At 35.8% G+C, this 21,985-nt stretch overlaps 1 protein-coding gene across 1 annotated transcript in view; it reads left to right on the top strand.

Annotated features, from left to right (window-relative positions):
- Positions 1 to 21,985, top strand: part of LOC107673991 (partitioning defective 3 homolog B-like) — a 176,434-nt gene that overhangs the window by 9,761 nt on the left and 144,688 nt on the right. Inside the window, exon 2 of the mRNA XM_016467843.1 lies at positions 3,109 to 3,210. Within this exon, the coding sequence (XP_016323329.1) occupies positions 3,109 to 3,210 (102 nt within the window). The remainder of the gene's footprint in view (positions 1 to 3,108; positions 3,211 to 21,985) is intronic.

Here is a 21,985-nt window from a genome sequence, read left to right as displayed (position 1 = left end):
GATTAGTGGTTAAACATATCGTAGTTGATCCGTGATCCGTACAGACCAAGCCCCACGATTCGGCAGTTTATCATTTGTTCGTATTTACACAAGCAAGCGAATTTTAAACAATTCCAGATAGAAAAGGCGAAAGGGAATTTGATTCGTTACTCACGCACTGTTCTCTACGCGCACAGCCGCACACGCATTTCAGACGGCGCGTGAACACCGAACTGAATCTTCGTCTGAATCCTCTGAACAGACACATACACATAAAATTATGACAAAATACCCATCTCGACAATCATTCAGGTAAACGCAGTCAGTTATGTCTCAAGTGAATGAAAACAGCTGAGAAAGAAATCGGATGTGATGTGTATCATTTTATCGGATCCGTTCATCAGGTCTTAAAGGGACAGTGGCCTATAAATACTGCTGCTGTCATTAATGATCATCAAACAACAAAACAGCTGTGATAAAAATCTATATTTAATTTATACAGTGAACACTCTGCAGTGTTATTTTCCCTAATTATTACATTTCTGTATTTGAATACTACCAACTTATTTTATTTGTAACATATTCTGTTGTATTTATCTATGCTTGTAATTTGTGTATTTGTTCTTATTTTTACTGGCTGTTCTCTTGTCTCTTTAAACTTTCTTGGTTAATCTAGTAGTATTTGCTACTAGTAGTAGTGTTTGCTTAATTCGCTTTAAGTAATAAATGGAAAGCAAGTTGAAAATTGAAATATTTTTCTTTTCTTGCTGATCCGAAAAATGAGTCAAAAACCGTAATGTGATCCGAACCGTGAGATTTGTGATCCGTTGAACCACTAGTATTCGCACCTGAATGATTTGCAAAGTTGACTTTATACATGTTAAAACCACAGATTACTGGTACAAATCCTCTCATCTGAGGTGTGTCTTTCACCAATAACGGCTGGATCGGAATTGGCCGATACTCAGAATTTTTGGTATCGGATCGGTTCTGAAAAAATGGTATCGTTGCATCCCTAATTAGGAAAGGCGATTTGCAAAGATTCATAAAAAAACCCCTATACTCACTTCTGTAGGTGAAGCTGGATCACGAATGATTCGTGCGGACATAGACGCATTTAGGTAGATCGGGGGGTGCATTCCCTTCAGAAACAAAAGTAATCTACTGCGTCTTCAGCGGCTCAGATGTGGGGAGTAAATGACAACTGCTATGTTCATTATAACATCCAATAACAAAACACATCAATCGCTTAGGAGCCATTCTTGTCTACAACTGCTCCGGTGTCGCAACAATGGTGGACTGATGACAGCTCACTCAGGGTGGAGCTGTGCTTAAAAAAAAAAAGACTGACGTCACTGTCAATCAACAATCATGGGAGGGGCCTGTGCAGAACTACGTCATTCTGCCAAGAATCTGAGATCGGCTTGATATGAGAAAGGGGTTTGGATTTATCGAGATTTAAAAAAAAGCACTGGGTGGATTTTTATCATTATAGGGTGGTTGTGTACACACACGCTGCCAACACACATTTCAGTTCAAACAACATGTAAAAGTGAATTTTGCATCTGATGACCCCTTTAAATTATTACTAAACTATACACAATTTGTTTGATGCCCCCAAGATGATCAAATATCATTCATACAGTTTTGACTGAGCTACTTCTGGGTTTTCTACTGTGTACATACTGAAATTCACAAAAATAAATAATTTAATGCTGTTTTTACAAAGACTTTCATTGAAAATGACTTTCATTGTTTGTATCGAACTGCAGTGTTGACCTCTGTTTAATAATCAGCATGATTACATGACAAGATGATTGTAGGAATTATTGTCCTGTGTGTTAACAGTTTCATTGAGGTTTCTACTGAAAGGCGTTGACCTCGATCTGTTATGTCATGCGTTACCAGCCAAACACGTTCTCTCAGACCATTGTAGTGTCTTCAACCCTAGTAGGAAAGTCGTTCTGTGAGTTTGGCTTGTAATGAGCTGATGGTATTCAAACTATGGCAACTCACGACTTTGACATCTTATTTGATTACACGTGTAGGTATGTGTTCCCACCGTAAATTTTCAAGTTCTCCGTCAACCTGTAACCTATCTCATCCTGTTGTCTTGTCAGGGTCAAAATAATAAATTCATCACAGTCATTTAATCTGTTTTGTGAAATATTATTACAATTTAAAATAACAGATTTCTATTTCAATATATTTTAAAATGTAATTTATTCCAGTGGTCAAAGCTGAATTTTCAGCACAATTACTCTAGCCTTCAGTGTCACATGATCCTTCAGAAATCATTCTAATATGCTGATTTGAGGCTCAACAAACAGTTTTTTGATGTACCTGGCCTTATCAAAGCAATAAGGCACTTAAGGCCATAGTGTACAGTCAGTGAATAAAAGAAAAACACACTTTAGTTGTCAGTATATTCATAATTTAGCACAGCCAGTCATAGTTTATAATTCTGTGATTCTGTGAGCTCTGTGAATTTATAATATGTTAGTCTATGCTGTAACAGTATTAATGTGCTGTAGGATTGAACCTTTGAGCAACAGGAAACTCACACCTTTAATTGTCATCGCTACCTTAGTTTCCATACATTCATGGACATGGAAGCATCAGACATACATTAAAGCTGCTATTGTTTCCTAATCATGATTAAAGGGCAAAACAAATGAGAGCTGCCTCAGCTAGCTTGCCTCTAGCATGTCAAACGAGGGCAAACAAATGCTGTTGTATTTTGCATGCTTATCTTTTTATAATAAAGTAGTGCTCAAAGAAAGTGAGATATAAAACAGTGTGTTACAGTGGTTGATTTTCACTGCGGTAAAGTGGCGACAGCAACAACATGATGTTCAATAAGTTATAAATAACAATTATTCTGTACGGTAGCTCATCCAATCCAATTTCAGAGTCAGAACTATCCTAGTTGTGTAATAATGATAAATATAATGTGATGTAATCTCTATCTGCTAATATATTTGTACATCTTTTGATTACAGAAATATGATTTCTACTAATTATAAGAACGAAACGGCATGTTGTCTATCCAAAACTTGCAAACTTATGATTAGTCTCTTGTATTGTTGTTGAACGGGGCACTTCTAATGGACCTATTGTTTTCAACAGGATGGGGAATTCCTGGTGCGGACGCTCCATGTGGAGTATGTGGACGGGGGGATCCTGGACCCAGATGACATGCTAGCAGACCTGGTGGAGGACAAAGACAAGGTACGAAACGTGGTACTTATACACAAACACTAGAGCTGGATCGAGAGGCTATTTCTGTGTTACTGTGAATATTATCTAGCGTGTTCGTCACTAAAATGTACGGTATGTTTGAATGCAGTTACGTTTGGCAAATCACTTTGATTGTTTATAGCAGTGGCCTGTGGTGGACTTCTGAATTGAGTTCCCTCTGTGAGTTTGGGTTGTTTAGGTCATTGTAAATTCAATTTTCATTTGAATTTGATGTTTACATGTTCAGTCTTTAGTTGTTTGGCTATTATCATTAATAATAATCCCTTTCTTTTTGAACCATTTGGTCAGTAAACAATGAAGGTATCATGATGGTATACCTCACCTCTCACTCAAAGATCAGGCTTTTGTGTCATTTAGGGTTCATTTGGATTCAGGTGTGGCCAAATGTGATGCTATCTGAGTGGGTGAGTTGTTTAGTCTGTAACTAGGTGATCTGTTTTTTCCAGTTTGGCTCATTCTTGCAGATTTGCGGACCAGCTGTGAGCATGATTGGTGGGCATTATCGCATTGAGGGTAGTCAGCCAATCACAGCACTACCTTCTGTCATGTGACTTGTCAAAGCTACTGCAATATATTTGCAGTCTGCCAAGTTTTTTTTGTGCTGCCTGGACATTCATAAACACAGTTTTACGTCTAGAAGAAGTGGGAACTTGCAAAGCAAGTTACTTCAGACGTTTAGTTGGGACTTGTTTAGCCTGCCCTCCCTGCCTTGAGCGGATTGGTGTACACACCAATGACATCATCACTATTTCAGGAGCTTTGGCTCCAGTTTGGAACCAGTTTGGCAGCATTTATTTTTTAATAACACTTTTTGCACTTTTTGTGTAACAAGCTGTAAGCCCGTGTTGAATAACTACATCTGCCATGCTTAATATTAAAGTTTTTGATGAATGTTAATATTACTATTTAAGCAATTTGTGTCAGAAATGTCCATTTTGCATAGCATAATCTCATAAACTCTCTTAAATTTGAATAATAAGCATGGTAATAATAAGTCTAGATGCATACATGAAACAAATGATAAATTCTTACTCAGCAGGGGTTGAATAATTACTAATAAAATATTCATATGATATTCAAAGCAGCTTATAATCATTAAGCCACTTCTTTCATTTGAGTTTTTCACATTTTTGAGATTTTAAAACTGGTTCAGTTTATTAGGAATTACATTATTATTCAGATAAACACGTTGGTGGCATAATTCAGCTGTTTAGCTATTAGAGACATGGAAAAATATGATATTTTACTCCCGAGTTGCTTTCTGATTTATTCATTGTTTTATTCATATGGTCTGTGTGCTTTTGTTGTGATATGGATATAAATTACAAATACAGATTTGCAGATGACACATGAAGATGCATGGAAATTGATCATGGTTGTGTATTAGAGGAGAGCTTCTGGTCATTTAATATTTATGAAAATACATTAAAGTTGCTAGTGCCAGGGAGTTGTTACGCCATTGAGTGTTTTTTTAAGCCTATTACTGTGGAGTTGTTAGTGTGTTCTGGGTAATTGCTAATTAGTCGTTACTTTGCAAGTTGCTTTTTTCAATCTAAGGCAGGGGATTTTGTTGTCCACCATGTGAAAATAAGTTGGATCACTTACGAAAAGTAATCAAAAAGCACCTTCTCTGATTTGAAGTGTCCTTACTGGCTGTAGCACAGGTGATGCTGGACTAGTTATGTGCTGAAGTTTAATACTTGTGGTTAATTTAAACAAACCCTTAAAGGAACACTCCACTATTTTTGAAAATAGGCTCATTTTCCAACTCCCCTAGAGTTAAACAGTTGAGTTTTACCGTTTTCGAATCCATTAAGCCGATCTCCGGGTCTGGCGGTAGCACTTTTAGCTGCAGCTTAGCATAGATCATTGAATCTGATTAGACCATTAGCATCTTGCTCAAAAATAACCAAAGAGTTTCGATATTTTTCCTATTTAAAACTTGACTCTTCTGTAGTTACATCGTGTACTAAGACCGACGGAAAATGAAAAGTTGTGATTTTCTAGGCCGATATGGCTAGGAACTATACTCTCATTCTGGTGTAATAATCAAGGAACTTTGTTGCCGTACCATGGGTGCAGCAGGCGCAATGATATTACGCAGCGCCTGGAAATAGTCCCCAGCTAGGTAACTTCCAACGTGACCGGCACTAAGTTTGTGTAGTTGGTTATGCAGGCTAACGGAAGTTAGCCTATTTTCAGGTGCTGCGTAATATCATTGCGCCTGCTGCACCCATGGTACGGCAGCAAAGTTCCTTGATTATTACGCCGGAATGAGAGTATAGTTCCTAGCCATATCGGCCTAGAAAATTGCAACTTTTCATTTTCCGTCGGTCTTAGTACATGATGTAACTACAGAAGAGTCCAGTTTTAAATAGGAAAAATATAGAAACTCTTTGGTCATTTTTTAGCGAGATGCTAATGGTCTGAATAGATTCAAGGAAAATGAGCCTATTTTCAAAAATAGTGGAGTGTTGCTTTAACACTGAGTTTGAGCAACAGCAAAAGTGATGCTTGCATTATTAATTTTGGTAATTTTAAGGTGTCCTTTTTACACGTTACATGTACTTACTATTATATCCTTGTTACGCATGTTACATCTACTTACTTTTATAATAACAATAAGTTATGCATAATTACATGCAAGTAACCCTGAGCCAAACTCTAATCCTAACCCTAACCATATAGTAAGTACATGTAGTTAATTATTATTACTCAGTACTTAAATGTATAAAAAGACACCTTAAAATGAAGCGTAACTGTAATTTTCTTTCATCTTGTTTACATCACTCTACGCATCAAGAGCTTTTTGATGCCTAAAATTGCTGTCTAGATAAGCAGCCCACTTAGTTTTGGAACAGAGCCGTTTTGACTCCAATAAAACCGCTTATTGGCAAACTTTCTGGCATGAAATTTGGGCTGAATAGGAAATGAGGAAAACGTTTTTACTCTTTAACTCGCTGCTATTGATTCCTGCACGATATTGCATTCTAAACGCAGTTTTCTTTTTCTTCCTGAAAGTGTTTTCCTTCCATTTAGAACGAAAAACCATTCTTGCGAACCCATTTTTCACACTGACCGGGCCCATTATTGCCCATTATGCAGTCAAGCGGCTTTCGTCTCTGTTATAATAATCTTTATCATCCTTTGGAAACATTCCACTGAGACGAGGTCTCACCGTTAGTAGCGCATGCTAATCAACTTTAATACAAAGCCAGTGCGAGGGAGTCACAGCATCTTCATTAGACTGTTCTTCACCTCCCACGGAGGTTGATTAGGGTGAAGTTGCCATGGCGATGGAATCAGATTAAGGCCCCACCCCTGCACTGATGCCCATTAACCCCCAGCAGGAAGTGATGGCGCTTGGCTTGACCCCCGGGCCCTTCACATGAATATTCAGTGTGGGATGATGAATGACGTTAATGCGTAGAGTTGCTGTAGACGGGGCCCCGGTGGACTCTGGGAGACGGAGAGGTCATGCTGGGAGGACTTGCCACACTGTTTCCTTTAGTCAGTTAAACACTTAATCACTCTAGTTCTTCTCTTTTAGCTTTAATATTCTGTTTTTGTGGTGGTGTTATGAACTTTCACTCATTTTGGGTTGATTATGATGATCTTTGGGTGTCTGCTTGTGTGGGTAGATGTCGGAAAGAGAGAGTTCTTCCAAAAATGATCATAATTTTTGAATTTCGTTAATGTCAGAACAAATCTGAATGTGTACGACTTTCTTTTTCCAGTGGAATACAAAATGAGTTGACTAACATAATCTCTAAACTAAAAAGAAAGTGAAAAAAATTGGCATAAAAGTGCATTGTAAACAAATATGTTAAAAGATGCTGCTAGCTGGGGTTGCCTTAACTTTATTGTAAAAATATGGTAACAACATTTTAGGTTTTATGGCTTACACTTAACTTAATGTATATTTCAGTAAGGAAGTTAAACAATTAGTTCACCCAAAAATTTAAATGCTATCAATAATTACTCACCCTCATGTTGTTCCAAACCATAAGACCTTTGTTCAAAATTAAGACAAATTAAGATATTTTGGATGAAATCCGAGAGCTTTCTGAGCCTGCATAGACAGCAACACAACTGACATGTTCAAGGCCCAGAAAGGTAGTAAGGTTATTGTTAAAATAGTCCATATGACATCAGTGGTTCAACTGTAATTTTATGAAGCTATGAGAATGTTTCGAAGACTGACACGGAATAGAAGAAATTGTTGAATAAAGTCATTATTTTTGTTTTCTTTGCACACAAAAAGTATTCTCGTAGCTTCAGAAAATTATGGTTGAACCACTGATGTCACATGGACTATTTTACCGATGTCTTCACTGCCTTTCTGGGCCTTGAACATTTCAGTTGCATTGCTGTCTATGGAGGGTCAGAAAGCTCTTGGATTTCATCAGAAATATCTTAACTTGTTTTCCGAAGATGAATGAAGGTCTTACGGGTTTGGAACGACATGAGGGTGAGTAATTAATGACAGAATTTTCATTTTTGGGTGAACTATCCTTTTAAGATATTTTTGATGAAATCTGAGAGCTTTCTGACCCTGCATAGACAGCAATGCAACTGACACATTCAAGGCCCAGAAAGGTAGTAAGGCCATCGCTAAAACATGTGACATCAATACTGGTTCAACCGTAATTTTATGAAGCTACGAGAATACTTTTTGTGTTAATTAATTTGTGTTCCGAAGATGAACAAAGGTCTTACGGGTTTGGAACGACATGAGGGTGAGTAATTAATGACAGAATTTTCATTTTTGGGTGAACTAACCCTTTAATATAACAATCTGCTGAACTACAAAAATCTGTTTTATTCCTGTTATAATATGCTGACAGCCACCATAAAAACACTGGTGGGAATGAGAAAGCTACATGTAGAATCAAAGTTCATCACAAGCCTTTTCCACAAGCTTTGGATGTAAAATAGATGGAGCACAGTGTTGTGCAATACAAAACACAATAATATTATACCACCATAACCACATAATATGTAAAATAAAGCCCTAATGTACATAACTGACAACAAAAAACTACGATGAAACATAATTATTTAAACAAAAAAACATCAAAAGCATAGCAAAATGTGACAGTTGTACATGAATGTTGGAGATACGCCTTTGATTGCTTTGTGTGAGGTATAAACCATTATTTGCAAGCCTTTCTTTTTCTGTCGCACTCAAATCCCGTCTGTGTTCGAGTTCAGCTCAATGACGTCAAAACATGTTTCGACTGGTTTGATGACAATGATGTCAAATGTCATTGGTTTTCAAGTGTGTTTGATGTTAAACCTGGTGCAAATTAAAGAAATTTAAATGCAATTTTTAACACATTGGATTTTGTCATCATCACCTAAAGGTACTGTATTGCTTCAAAACACTTGTAATGTACAGTAGTCATATGGGCTACTTTTGGTTACTTTGGGCAGTGTTGTTTTAGTTATCTTGGAGTTATTTTTGCCTTTCATTGTATGGATCATTGTGCAAAAATAACTCCCTTGGTGCTCCACAAAAGAAAACCATCATAGTGATGATGACCGAATCTAATTTTTGGGTAACTTTCCATTTAAACAAACACTTATTTTGCAGAAAATCAACAGAAATACATAAAAAAAGGCTTCTGTTAGCTTTTGAGACAGATGAAGGATCGTCCTTGTTCACTTTTGTTCATTGAGTGAGTGGTCGATGCTGATTTCTTAAATTAATAAATTGATAAATTAGTATTAAAACCACTTCTGAGTGCACTTCATGGATTACGGTTTCGGTTGTAATTACTCCTACCCTCATTCTGCATGCATTAAACTGCTGTCAGCCTCAAAGACAAATGTTAAGGAGTACAATATGTCAATAATACCTGATATCCTGCATTATCATACTGACCATAATGGATTCCTCACCCACCTTTCCCAGCCTGTTGTCATACGTTCAGCCACCCGTCTCTTTGCCTAATGCCCATAATCAGCCACTCCAGAATGATGAATGGTGATTATGTGTGTGTATGTGTGTGTGAGAGTTTCTCTGAGCTCTACAGAGTCACTGATAATGACCTAAAGCACCTACTACACCGTGTGATAACAGAGCACTTTACTTTCCCAAGATCTGCATTACCTGTACAGCCCTATCATTCACTTCCACTCACTGTCACTCACTGATGCATTATGGGCCTGTCCCTGTGTGCCGGTGCTGTCATAGCAGCCCATCAGAATGGGCAGGTTAACAGCCATTAGAGAGGAGGGTTTTATTCAGCACCTAGTCAGGAAAAACTCCAAATGGAATCAGCGCAGGATTCGTATTGGAATTTCCATCATAATTTGGGAACAGTCTTCAGTTTCATAGAATCATTTTCTGATTCTAATGAAAACAAATGAGAATTTTCAAAGATGTTACTTGATGAACTGAAATTTATATACGGATTTGTTTTGATTAAAGTCGTTTTTCTAAAAAAATTATTTGGTGTATAGGAACCACCAAACAGTAAATTTAAATTATATAACAATTAATGCACTATTTAAACTGTTTTTTTTTTTTTTCAACTTTTTTCATATTTTTTTGTGATCAGATATGTGGTTAATTTTACAGGTTCATCTCAATAAATTAGAATGTCGTGGAAAAGTTAATTTCAGTAATTCAACTCAAATTGTGAAACTCGTGTTTTTTGAAAACCAACGTCACTGCACCCGTTTACTAAGAAATTTTGGAGCACTTCATGCTTCCTTCTGCTGACCAGCTTTTTGAAGATGCTGATTTCATTTTCCAGCAGCATTTGGCACCTGCCCACACATTTAAAGCACCAAAAGTTGGTTAAATGACCATGGTGTTGGTGTGCTTGACTGGCCAGCAAACTCACCAGACCTGAACCCCATAGAGAATCTATGGGGTATTGTCAAGAGGAAAATGAGAAACAAGAGACCAAAAAATGCAGATGAGCTGAAGGCCACTGTCAAAGAAACCTGGGCTTCCATACCACCTCAGCAGTGCCACAAACTGATCACCTCCATGCCACGCCGAATTGAGGCAGTAATTAAAGCAAAAGGAGCCCCTACCAAGTATTGAGTACATGTACAGTAAATGAACATACTTTCCAGAAGGCCAACAATTCACTAAAAATGTTTTTTTTTTATTGGTCTTATGAAGTATTCTAATTTGTTGAGATAGTGAATTGATGGGTTTTTGTTAAATGTGAGCCAAAATCATCACAATTAAAAGAACCAAAGACTTAAACCACTTCAGTCTGTGTGCATTGAATTTATTTAATACACGAGTTTCACAATTTGAGTTGAATTACTGAAATAAATGAACTTTTCCACGACATTCTAATTTATTGAGATGCACCTGTGTTATGAAATGAATTTGTCATTTAGTATTTATAGTTTTTATATACATTACCATTTTGTGGTTTGTAAGTAAAAAAAAAAAATCAAAGATACAGTAAAAAGAGTAATATTGTGAAATATGATTACGGTTTAAAACTAATATATTTTAAAATGTAATTTATTTCTGTGATGCAAAGCTGAATTTTCAGCATGATTACTCCAGACGTTGTTGTCACATGATCCTTCAGAAATCATTCTAATATGATTATTTGCTGCTCAAGAAACATTAATTATTATTATCAATGTTAAAAAACAGCGTAATATTTTTGTACAAACAATAATAAATTTTTTCATGATTCTTTGATTCATAGAAAGTTCAAAAGAACAGCATTTATTTGAAATATTTGAAGTCTTTTGTAACATTATAAATATCTTTACTGTCACTTTTAATCAATTTAATGTCCTTGCTGAATAAAAGTTTTAATTTTTTTAAAACAGTCTTACTGACCCCGAAATTTTCAACAGTAGTGTACATTCCCCCCCCCCCTTTTTTAATGATTAAGTTACAGAATATATTAAAAGTTTTTTATGCAACAGTTGTAAAACTAAACTAACCTTGTTAAACTAAACATGTTTCTCATTTCTCATTTCTGTGATATATTGCTGTTTATATTTTTTAAACCTAATACTCAGTATCATAGATTAAAAGCTTATCTGTGATGAGAAAACAATGAAAAAAGCTATTAGAAGAAGAGTGTGCAAGAGATAAAAGACAGTTGTGATGTCTGTTTATATCGATTTAATTAACTTCAGTGATAATTCAGATCCTTCTGTTTTTCTGCAATTGTGCAATTTACCAGCCCTTGATTCCTCTCGTACTTCTGATGAATTTATAAATAAACATTTTCTCCCCTTATCTTAGATGATTTTTTTTTTTCATGGTCATCTTTGTGATGTTTTGGACCTCGTAAATAGGCCTAATGAATTTGCCATGCTAATTAGCACATATTTCAAAAGCTAATTCCGAATAAACGACTTCTGAGTAATTGACATAATTGTAGACTGCAAATTAATATGCAGATTGTAGTGTGTCTCTGGGCCACAAACATTTAAAATATATAGCAGGCCAGCATGCATGCTAAGTCAATAGCATCACTGGCATCCAGCTAATTTTGAAACGCATTTGTCTTTTTTCATTTCACGTCTGTCGTCATTGAGAGAGCAATCATGCTCGCTGAATAGAGGCTGATTGCTTGAGCTGAACGCTTAACTACTGCGGTTTTCTCAATTTGCTCGCATAGTTAAGCACTATTCAGCTAATATGAGCCGCAGGTTCATTCGATTACATTTCAAATGCAGAAGGATGATTCTAATTAAAAAAATCTCATAATACATGAAGAATTTGATTGATTAAGGCTATTCAGAAACTGGGGAAAGAGCTGTGGGAACTCATTTTCACTGATGAACAAAACACAGCCATGATTTCGTGCCTGAATTTGTCGCCACAAAGTCACAGTTTCAGCTGCATAAAGCATTCAGGAGTGAGTAGACTTACTTTAACAGAGATTCACTGAAAATATGATGGTCAATGATCTGTGATACTTTTTATTCATTTGTTATATTTTTTCATATTCTACAGCTTTTTGGCCTTATAAAGTTAGATCTTTAATGTCTTTCGTATGTGTGTGTTTTTTTATTTTTTTTTTAATGTGCCAAGATTTTTTTTTGTTTCTATGGCAACAGCCATAATACAGAAAAGGTTCCATGTGTGGTTTATAGCCATTTCGTTGCTATTGCTAAGGTGTTCAAAGTCGTTTATAGAGCATTAAATTATTGTTTAGGGTATTTTCGGTCTATGATATTTAGTGGTCGACCAATATTGTTTTTTTGATTGCCGATATCTTGGAAAGCAGGGTGGCAGATATAAAGCCGATATAATTGTATTAATTTTAATTAATATTTAAGAAATTTGAAATCGTTTGAAAATGGATAAAAAAATTAATTTGTAAAATAAACATACTTAGACTTTAGATGACAAAGTATTTTTCACAAATAAATATTTATAAAAATATAATTAAAAAGGAAGTAAACTGTAACCAACAGAACACTCAGTAATCTGGGAAGTTTGTGCGCATTGGGGATCATATTTTTTCAAATAAAGCCAAGGTAACACTCATATTACATACAGCACACAGTGAAAATGACATGAATATTCGACGACGGCGAACAAGAGGGAGAATGTGAGCACTGTGTGCTCAGGCGCTGCCGTTCTCAGTGCCGTCAAAATAAAAGTCTCGCTTCAAACGCATCGGCCAAACAGAAAAACGTATTGGCCGATGCCGATATTTGAAAAATGCCAAATATCGGCCTTGGCGATATATCGGTCGACCACTAATGATATTCTGTTTTCTAGATTTGCTACCTCCGTCAATATAAAGTGGACTACAGTTCTAAAGTTTGGGGTCAGTAAGTGTTTTATTATTTATTTATTTATTGATTGCAAATTAATCGAAAAATACTTTTACATTGTTCCAAAAAATTATATTTCAAGTAAATGCTGTTAAATGCTTGAACTTTATATTCTTTAAAGAATCCTGAAAAATATCATGTTTTATAATAATAATAATAATTCTTAATTATTATTATTATTATTATTTCTTGAGCATAAATTAGTGTATTTAATTGATTACTGGATGTGACACTGAAGATCAGTAATGATGGTAAAATTCAGATTTACTCAAATTCAGATCACAAACACATTTTTGTGGAAAACATACTTTTCAGGATTCTTTTAATAATAATAATAATAATATTTCTTGAGCATCAAATTAGTGTACTGATTTCTGAAGAATCATGTGACATTGAAGACTGGAGTAATGATGCTGAGAATTCAGCTTTACTATTGCAAAAATAAATTGCATTTTAAAATATATTGAAATGGAAAACAGTTATTTTAAACTGTAATATTTCATAATATTACTGTTTTTTACTGTATTTTTGACCATATAAATACAGCCTTGGTGAGCATAAGAGACTTCTTTCAAAAATATTGTAAAATCTTACTGACCTAAGACTTTTGAACAGTAGTGCAAGTTTCTGAGATTTTCACGTTTTATCATCTATTTTTAGTCTTGTCTGTGGCGCATATGATACTGCATGTGTTATGGTTATGTAACCGAGTTTAATACCGTAGTTTAAATCCCAAACCCTTAAGTATGAGCAAGACTTACAGTGATGTTTGGCTTAGCATGCGCCACTAAAAGTGAAAAAGTTTCTCCTGACACTAAATATTAATATTCATTGTAGTTGTGATGGGTGGGCTGATGCTGTCACTTTGCATTTCTAAGAGCACGAGCTGCTTTTAGTTTTGGCTTCTAATGTTAGCAGAAGAAAGGAATCCGGCAGTATGATGCAGGTCGGATCTCATTGGGCATCCATGTTTTATGTTCTCATTTCCATGTGTTTTGCTCTATCCTCTTCCCAGCATTGATTTCCCAGACTGGGGGAATGTTTCTCGACTCAAAGAACAAAGGCTTTGATGAGAGAATTCTGTGCTTTGCCAGTAGTTTCTTTTTGAACACACACAGTAAAGAACATTTCTGTTTAATCAGATCATTAGCACCAAACATGAAACAAGTGTCATTTAGAGTGACCTCTTTCAAAGAACAGCCTGATGTACATATTCACACACACATATTCAGTCATACATTGTTTGGGATTGGAAACTTCATTTACAACTTTCAGTTGGTTAATTGTGTTTATATAATTTGTAGAGATGCACCGATTGCAATTTTCTTGGCCGATTCTGATTTACGATTTTTTGTTAGTGTGATCTGCCGATACCGATTTTTGCCGATTCCGATTTTCTTTCTAAGAACTATAATTGACAGCATATACAAACAAAAATATACTTTTCTTCAATGCAAAGTTTTATTTTCATAAAAAAACACAAGTAAAAAGTCAGTATTAAAATAAGAACAAAAAAATTGCAAACAACAGCACAAATAAATGCAATAGAATAAAGAGAGCTATGAAACTAAGTTTTTCAGGTTAAGTTTTTATTCAGTTAAGCAATACTACAGAAATGAAAGTAATCAAATGTAAAAAAAAAACTGAGTGTGTTTAACTGGTTACTCGCCGAAACGGGAATTTTGACATAATTTTTTGATGTATTTGAACGTTTTAGCGCAGTTAGCCACTCATTTTGGTATTTGTGGCTCACAAGCTGTTTGAGACTGAGCGCGGATTGTGCGCTCCACTAATATAGATCAGTGATGGTGCGCGCGCGTTTGGTATAAGCGCGAAACCTGCAGGAATGACTAAAATAATGCACAATACAAGCACTATTTAACTGGAGTGAATGAGACGTGTGTTAGAGAGAAGGGGTTGTCGGAGAGAAGAGAGCAGCTGACGTTATTGCCTGTGCCGCTGGTAACAAAGTGGATTGGCTCGAAATCGGAAAGAAGTGAGACTGACCGGCCGATCACCGATCCGGGCCGATTCCGATCCCTGGCCGATCGATCGGTGCATCTCTAATAATTTGCTACATCAGTTGCTAAACTTGTGTATTGTGGCAACAGCATTTCCCTTGAAAGAGTACAGTGCCAGCACTATGATTGACCGATTGATTGGTCTCAAATTGTAATAACGTTTTACTGTTTGATTACCTGCAGGGATGCACATGATAGGCATAATATTGGTTGCTGACTGATATTGGCATTTAAAAAAAAAGTATTGTATTCAGATTCTGATATTTAGTTGTTTTAAAAGGATAGCAATAGATCAGGGTTGGCGAACGGCGGTCCTGGAGATGTTTTGCTTCAACCCTAATCAAACACACCTGAACAAGCTAATCAAGGTCTGAAGGGTTACTAGAAAGCTACAGGCAGGTGAGTTTTAATTAGGGTTGGAGCTGAACTCTGCAGGGCTGCGGCTCTCCAGGACTGGAGTTCGCCACCCCTGCAATAGATTATAGCATAAGATTCTATTTTATTTTAAATTAAATTAAATGTAATTTAATATTCTTATTTAATTTAATATTCTTATTTAGTTTTATTATTTTTATTACATTTTTATTAAATTTTTTAAATTACATTTTATTTTTGATTTAATTTTAAATGTATTTTTTTTATTTTATATTGAGAATTTTTAGTAAATACTGTGTAAAATAAATACCCATTAAATTTTGCAATATTATGTACATGATATTTACTATCATTAAACTGGTCATCGTCTATCGTTACGTTAGTGTCATGGTAGTGGATTTCCATGATATATTTTCGGAGTAATATCATGGTATATTTTCTCTTTTGTCACACTGAATTTTTCCCATCATTCCCTCCTAGGCTTATCTTATCGGTTGCACAGACCTTAGAGAAGATGAATAAGAGATGAATTGGGACTTTACTCTCTGCTCATTTATGATTCCATAACCTTCCACACTTTAAACCGTCAAAGTGTCAGTCAGTCTTTGTCTTGGTCGTCTCTGCTGACTTTTTCATTTGACACTTTCTTAAGGCTTCGCTGATGAGAACAGCGTGTTTAACAACCAGGCTGGGTGTTAAACTTTTCTTTCTTTCAGGTGGTCACTCCTGAACAGATGGCATCATTATGGATTGATTATTATAGTGACCAAACCATCTGCGATGAAAGTTATTTCATATTCACACAAATAGTACACACACACAACTGATGTAGACTTTTTTTTAAACATTAGTGAATAGTTTATTTATTTATATATTTATAATAAATATTTTAGTAAAATAAATATAATAAATAAATTTATATTTAATGCATTAATATTAATATTAATTAATATTATTGTATTAATTTTATATTTAATAATAATAATAATAATAATAATACTACTACTACTACTACTACTACTACTACTAATAATAATAATACAATTTTAACTGGTACTTAAAATGATTTAATTATTATTATAATTCATACTTTAACAATAATAATGATGTCGATAATTATTGTTATTTATTTATTTAATTTTAAGGAGGAGGAACAAATAAATAAATAAATAGTACACTAATAATAATAATAATAATAATAATAATAATAATGTTGATAATGTTGGTAATAATTGTTATTTATTTTATTTGAATCACCAGTGCTTTAATTAATGTGCTGACGTTACACTTCAGTTTCCTTTCTAAACTGTTAATTACAGGCTGCCAGCGGAGCTCCACGGCGTCTTCATTAGGCCTCACATTCTCCGAAACACTTGACTGACAGCTTGAGAGCGTTTCTCGAGTCTCGGCTCATCCTCTTCACTGATAATTTGCTAACTCTTCACATAAGTGACAAGTCACACATATCAGCGCTTCCCGCGCACCACTTCAGAAGAGGTTAACAAGTCAACCGCGGCGGATAAAACGAATAAAACACATTGTGCAAAACGCTCGACTGCAATTAAAAACCGTAAAACCTGCACCTGGGTCCCTGCCCCGTCGACCAATCAGCAGCCATCACGCCCTTCATTATTATTATTATCAATTTCCACAGGCGTCCGCTACTCTAATTAATTGTCTTAACGAATGGGCCTTTCTTGATGAGATAGTTATGAGTCTGAATAACCTTCTTGAAACAGACGTGGTTCGTCTGGGCTGGAAGCACACACTTATCAGATACATGCTGTCACCTCCTATTTCTCGGAGAACGTCTGAAAGCCTTGATGGATTGTACTTGTTTGTCTCTCATGGTTTAGCATAATGTAATAGCTTTTATTAGAGATGTATATATTGCATTGGAACAGGACTTCTTTCAGAGATAGACCACTTTATTTTTGTATTATGCAAAGTGATTATGACTGATATCAGTATGTCCGTCCGTCCGTCCGTCCGTCCGTCCGTCCATCCATCCATATTAAATTATGTATGTGTGTGACAAAATATTTCTATTTTATATATAGAGATGTACAAATTCTGTTCTTTTGCAATCCTGAAAAAATGTATCACGGTTTCCACAAAAATATAAAGCAGCACAATTGTTTTCATCATTGGTAATGATAAGAAATGTTTATGAGCAGCAAATGATTTGAAATGAAGGATCATGTGACACTGAAGACTGGAGTAATGGTGCTGAAAATTCAGCTTTGCATCACAGGAATAATTAAAATTTTGAAATATATTAAAATAGAAAATAATTATTTTAAATTGTAATAATATTTTGCAATATTACTGTTTTTGCTGATTTTTTGATCAAATAAATTCATTGGTGAGCATAAGAGAAAATAAGAGAAACTTATTTCAAAAACATGAAATCTTACTGACCCCAAACTTCTTATCTATATCTTTATCTATATCAGTCTATATGTTTATGACCCAGTAGACTAGACTAGCATGTGAATGTCGTCAGCATTGTGCCAGACGCTGGTCAAGGATGTGTGCGTGTGTGCCCTCTGCTGGGAGATTAACACTTCCTATGGCTGATTCTGTACCAGCGGGCAACTAGTTTAAATGGTCTGTATTTTGTTGCCTGTTGCAGTTTTAGAGACATGACCAATGATATTCACACATTAAACCCTTCAACACACACACACACACACACACACACACACACACACACACACACTCTCACACTCTCTTTCTCTCTCACTTGGATTAGCTTTGCATGCCTTAAATATTTTTCTGGAATTCGTAGTGGGATTTCAGTCATAATTGGAGCCAATCCCAAAATATCCCAGTAGGATCATATAAGAATCCCTTAAGAGTCAAATACGATCCTAGTGGATAAACTGTAATTCTTACAGGGTTTTTGATTCATATTTGATTCTCATAGTCCTATTGGCTGTTGTGTTGGAATATCAACTTCCTGATGGACATTTAAAGAAAATTCCATGGGGAAAATTCTTAAAGATTTTCTTTAAATTGCTTGTCATACAAAGGCATTTTATCATATTGAGTTGGGAATTACACCAGTCCTGTTGAGAACTGTATTTTCTAAAGATCTAGTTTTGTGTAAGGTCAGAAGCCTCAAAGATAATTCCCAGTAATATCCTTTAGGATTTGATCCTTTGTTTTCAAATTATGATTTTTTTTACTGTTTTTGAATATTTTATTGGAAGTCATAGTGGGATTTCTGATAATTGGAGCCATTCCTAAAATATCCCAGTGGAATCATGTAAGAATCCCTTAAGAGTCAAATACAATCTTAGTCGATAAACTGTAATTCTTAAAGTTTGTTTAATTATTTGGTTTCAGAGTCCTTTTTAGCTGTTGTGTTGGAATACATTCTTTTTTTAATGGACATTTAAAAATAAATTGCAATAAAGTTTGTAAAGATTTTCTTTAATTTAAATTTTTTTGGCAATTCATCATATTGGGAGTAATATTTGGCCACGTTCACACAGCAGCAGAATACGGTTGTCAGTCTTGTTTTTGAGTCCTTAATACGGTTATTTTCACACACAGTTTGGTTATTTACGGGCGTGACAACCGCATTCTGTAACCGAACTCACACCTGTAAATTTTTAGGACTCACAACCGCATTCTCGGAACACACGCGCTGTGTGAACGGAACAGGACTGGACAACTAGTTGTCTGTCACGTCATACAGTGCGAGAGAGAGCCGCTCTGCCGCACAAACGTGTCTACCGTGTGTTACGTGTTTTCATATGTGTTTTCGGTAACTTACAGTGACGGAGAAATGAGCTGCGTGTCATCTGAACGTTTTAGATCCCGTCAGTTTTCCACCGGATCCGCTCCCTTCAGTTTTGTGTTCTGAGCGCGATTCAAATGCTCCGCTCTCCACCCAAATATAAAAGCTGCTGTCGGTTAATGAAGATTTGACAAAAGAACTCGCGGCTCGATTGGACTCATCGTGTCAGAAAGTGATAAGACTTTCAGTTTTATGCACGTCGCCATCTTTGATTTGTGACAATGACATCTTTGTCACTGTCGCTATGGTTACTAGTAAGGAATACGGGCTTGACTCCCGTTGCACGTTCATACAGACAGTATTCTAAACACAACTGTAAGCTGCTGTGTGAACGGGACATTTCGAGACTCACACCTGTAAAGAAAATGCGGTTGTCAATCCCAAAAACGGACAGTGTGAACGTAGCCATAGTCCTGTTGAGATCTAGTTTTTATTTTCTGTGATGTTACAAGCCTAAAATATCCTTTAAGACTGATTCCAAATAATGAATTATGGAATCTCGTCTATGTTCCTTTTAGATTTTCTGACTATTTTTATAGTTAAACTAAATCTTTTGGGAAATTCTGGGTAATTAGTGTGTGTGAAATTGTCTGAGAGGGAAGGGGCATTGGATGGATGAATGATCAGGTCTGATTGACCCCTCAGTGGATGTTTCCGGCTCGTTAGGCCTTGCGAGATGCCTGATTAGCACTTTTGATTCCTCCATCAGGTCCGTGTGCTTCTGTTTTTCACTGCATCCTCCCTTTTCCTGCATGGCAGGACTTAGGAACAAAGAGGCCAAACATATAAGTGAGATGGACAGCTTGCTTCCAGCTACTGGGGTGTCAAATGCCTTGTAGTCAATTTGTCTCAAGCTGTGCGTGTGTGTGTGTGTGTGTGTGTGTGTGTGTGTGTGTGTGTGTGTGTGTGTGTGTGTTTGATTGCTACCATAGCAAGGCTCTTAAAGCCGGAAAATGAACATCTCTGCTTTTTAGAGCGTCAGCGCTGTTCCAAAAAAACTGCCTGCCAGTGTCAAGGTACAAATGTGTTTTGGTCTCCATGGTAACTCCCTAGAAACCACATGTTCTGCCGACTCCGAACTGAAACGTTTTTTCCCCGCAACCTTCTGCAGTGAATGTCATTCTGTTTGATTCGGTTTCCTTCTCTGCACCTGGGTCAGTGATGTGGTGCTTGTTTTTAGTGTATGTGTGTGGTTCTATTCATTTATTTATTTAAAAAAGATACAAGTCATATACAAGTCATAGACATTGTTATATAAATAATTATAGAAATGGCTCCATTTGTCTAAATGGCAATTGATTGATGCATTTATGCATTTATACATAGATTTATAGATTATATATAGATTTATGTATTATTTATTTATTTAGATTTATTTATATGTATTTAAATTCATGCTTTTTTAATTTATGTATTTATGCATTTATTTATTGTATTATTAATTTATTTTTATTTATTAATTTATTTATTTTTTATTCATGCATTTCTGCATTTATTTGTTTACTTTATTAATTATTTGTATTTTATTCATTTATTTATTTTATTGTATTATTTTTTACATATATATCATTTATTTTAATTACGTGGGGGGCATATTTTTAAGTGTTTTGATTTAAAATGTGTATATATACATACACATGCAAGCCCTAATATATATATTAGGGCTTGCATAGACTAGTCGAGCGATCGACTACTTCAACCACTAGACGGTGCTGTCGGAAACAATCGACTACTCGAGCATGCATTGCAAGTACGACGTGAATTTTAGGATTACAATATTGCGTGTAGCTGTTACTTTCTATGACTTTATCTATGTTGCATGCCAAATTAAAATATGTAATGTAATAATTAGGGGTGTGAAAAACGAATAACGGACAAGGAATAATTCTGCCTGAATATTCGGCTGAGGCTGGCACAGTCTGGTGTTTGCTAGATAACAGTTGAGCCAGGGGATCAGCGCAATATTATACACAGACCTCTAAAGTCACACAATAGAGTGTGAAGTGAATGAATGTAAACTTTATGAATGAAAAGACCGCAAATCAAACACCGCATTGCTGTTGCCTCTCCGTGCATCTCTCAGAAATCAGAGCTTGGCAAGAGTAATATCACCTATAATAATACATCATACACGTTCTATTATTTGTATATATTTAAAAGGCAATGATTTAAACCTTAGGCTACGATATGATACGAATGAATGGAATAAGCACAATCAAACAGCCGCGTTGCCATCTCTGCGCGTCTCAGTCTCTCAAAAACCAAACCAGCTCTCTCTCAAGAGTAACTTAGATACAGATACATTTTCTACTAGGCCTACATGTTTGCATCTTTATCTTTTGCTGGTTTGCGTGGCACACGCACATTTGTTTAGTGAAGTTCAAAAAAAGACTTGCTTAAAGAGTTCTGCGTAATGAAAATGTGCGCATTGAATTAATTTAGTCATGTTCAAATGATCACTATAAACGTTTGTCATGACATCTCTCTGCTTGCATGATGGGGAAGTCGTGTCCTAATGGTTAGAGAGTCGGACTCGTAACCCAAAGGTTGTGGGTTCGAGTCTCCTACCGGCAAGGATTGTAAGTGGGGGGAGTGAATGTACAGCGCTCTCTCCCACCTTCAAAACCACGACTGAGGTGCCCTTGAGCAAGGCACCGAACCCCAACTGCTCCCCGGGTGCCGCAACATAAATGGCTGCCCACTGCTCCGGGTGTGTGTTCACAGTGTGTGTGTGTTCACTGCTGTGTGTGTG

Source organism: Sinocyclocheilus anshuiensis, unplaced genomic scaffold, assembly GCF_001515605.1.
Source record: "Sinocyclocheilus anshuiensis isolate Anshui unplaced genomic scaffold, SAMN03320099.WGS_v1.1 scaffold348, whole genome shotgun sequence".
In the NCBI taxonomy this organism is placed as follows: Eukaryota; Metazoa; Chordata; class Actinopteri; order Cypriniformes; family Cyprinidae; genus Sinocyclocheilus; species Sinocyclocheilus anshuiensis.
This window is presented reverse-complemented; position numbering and strand designations above follow the sequence as displayed.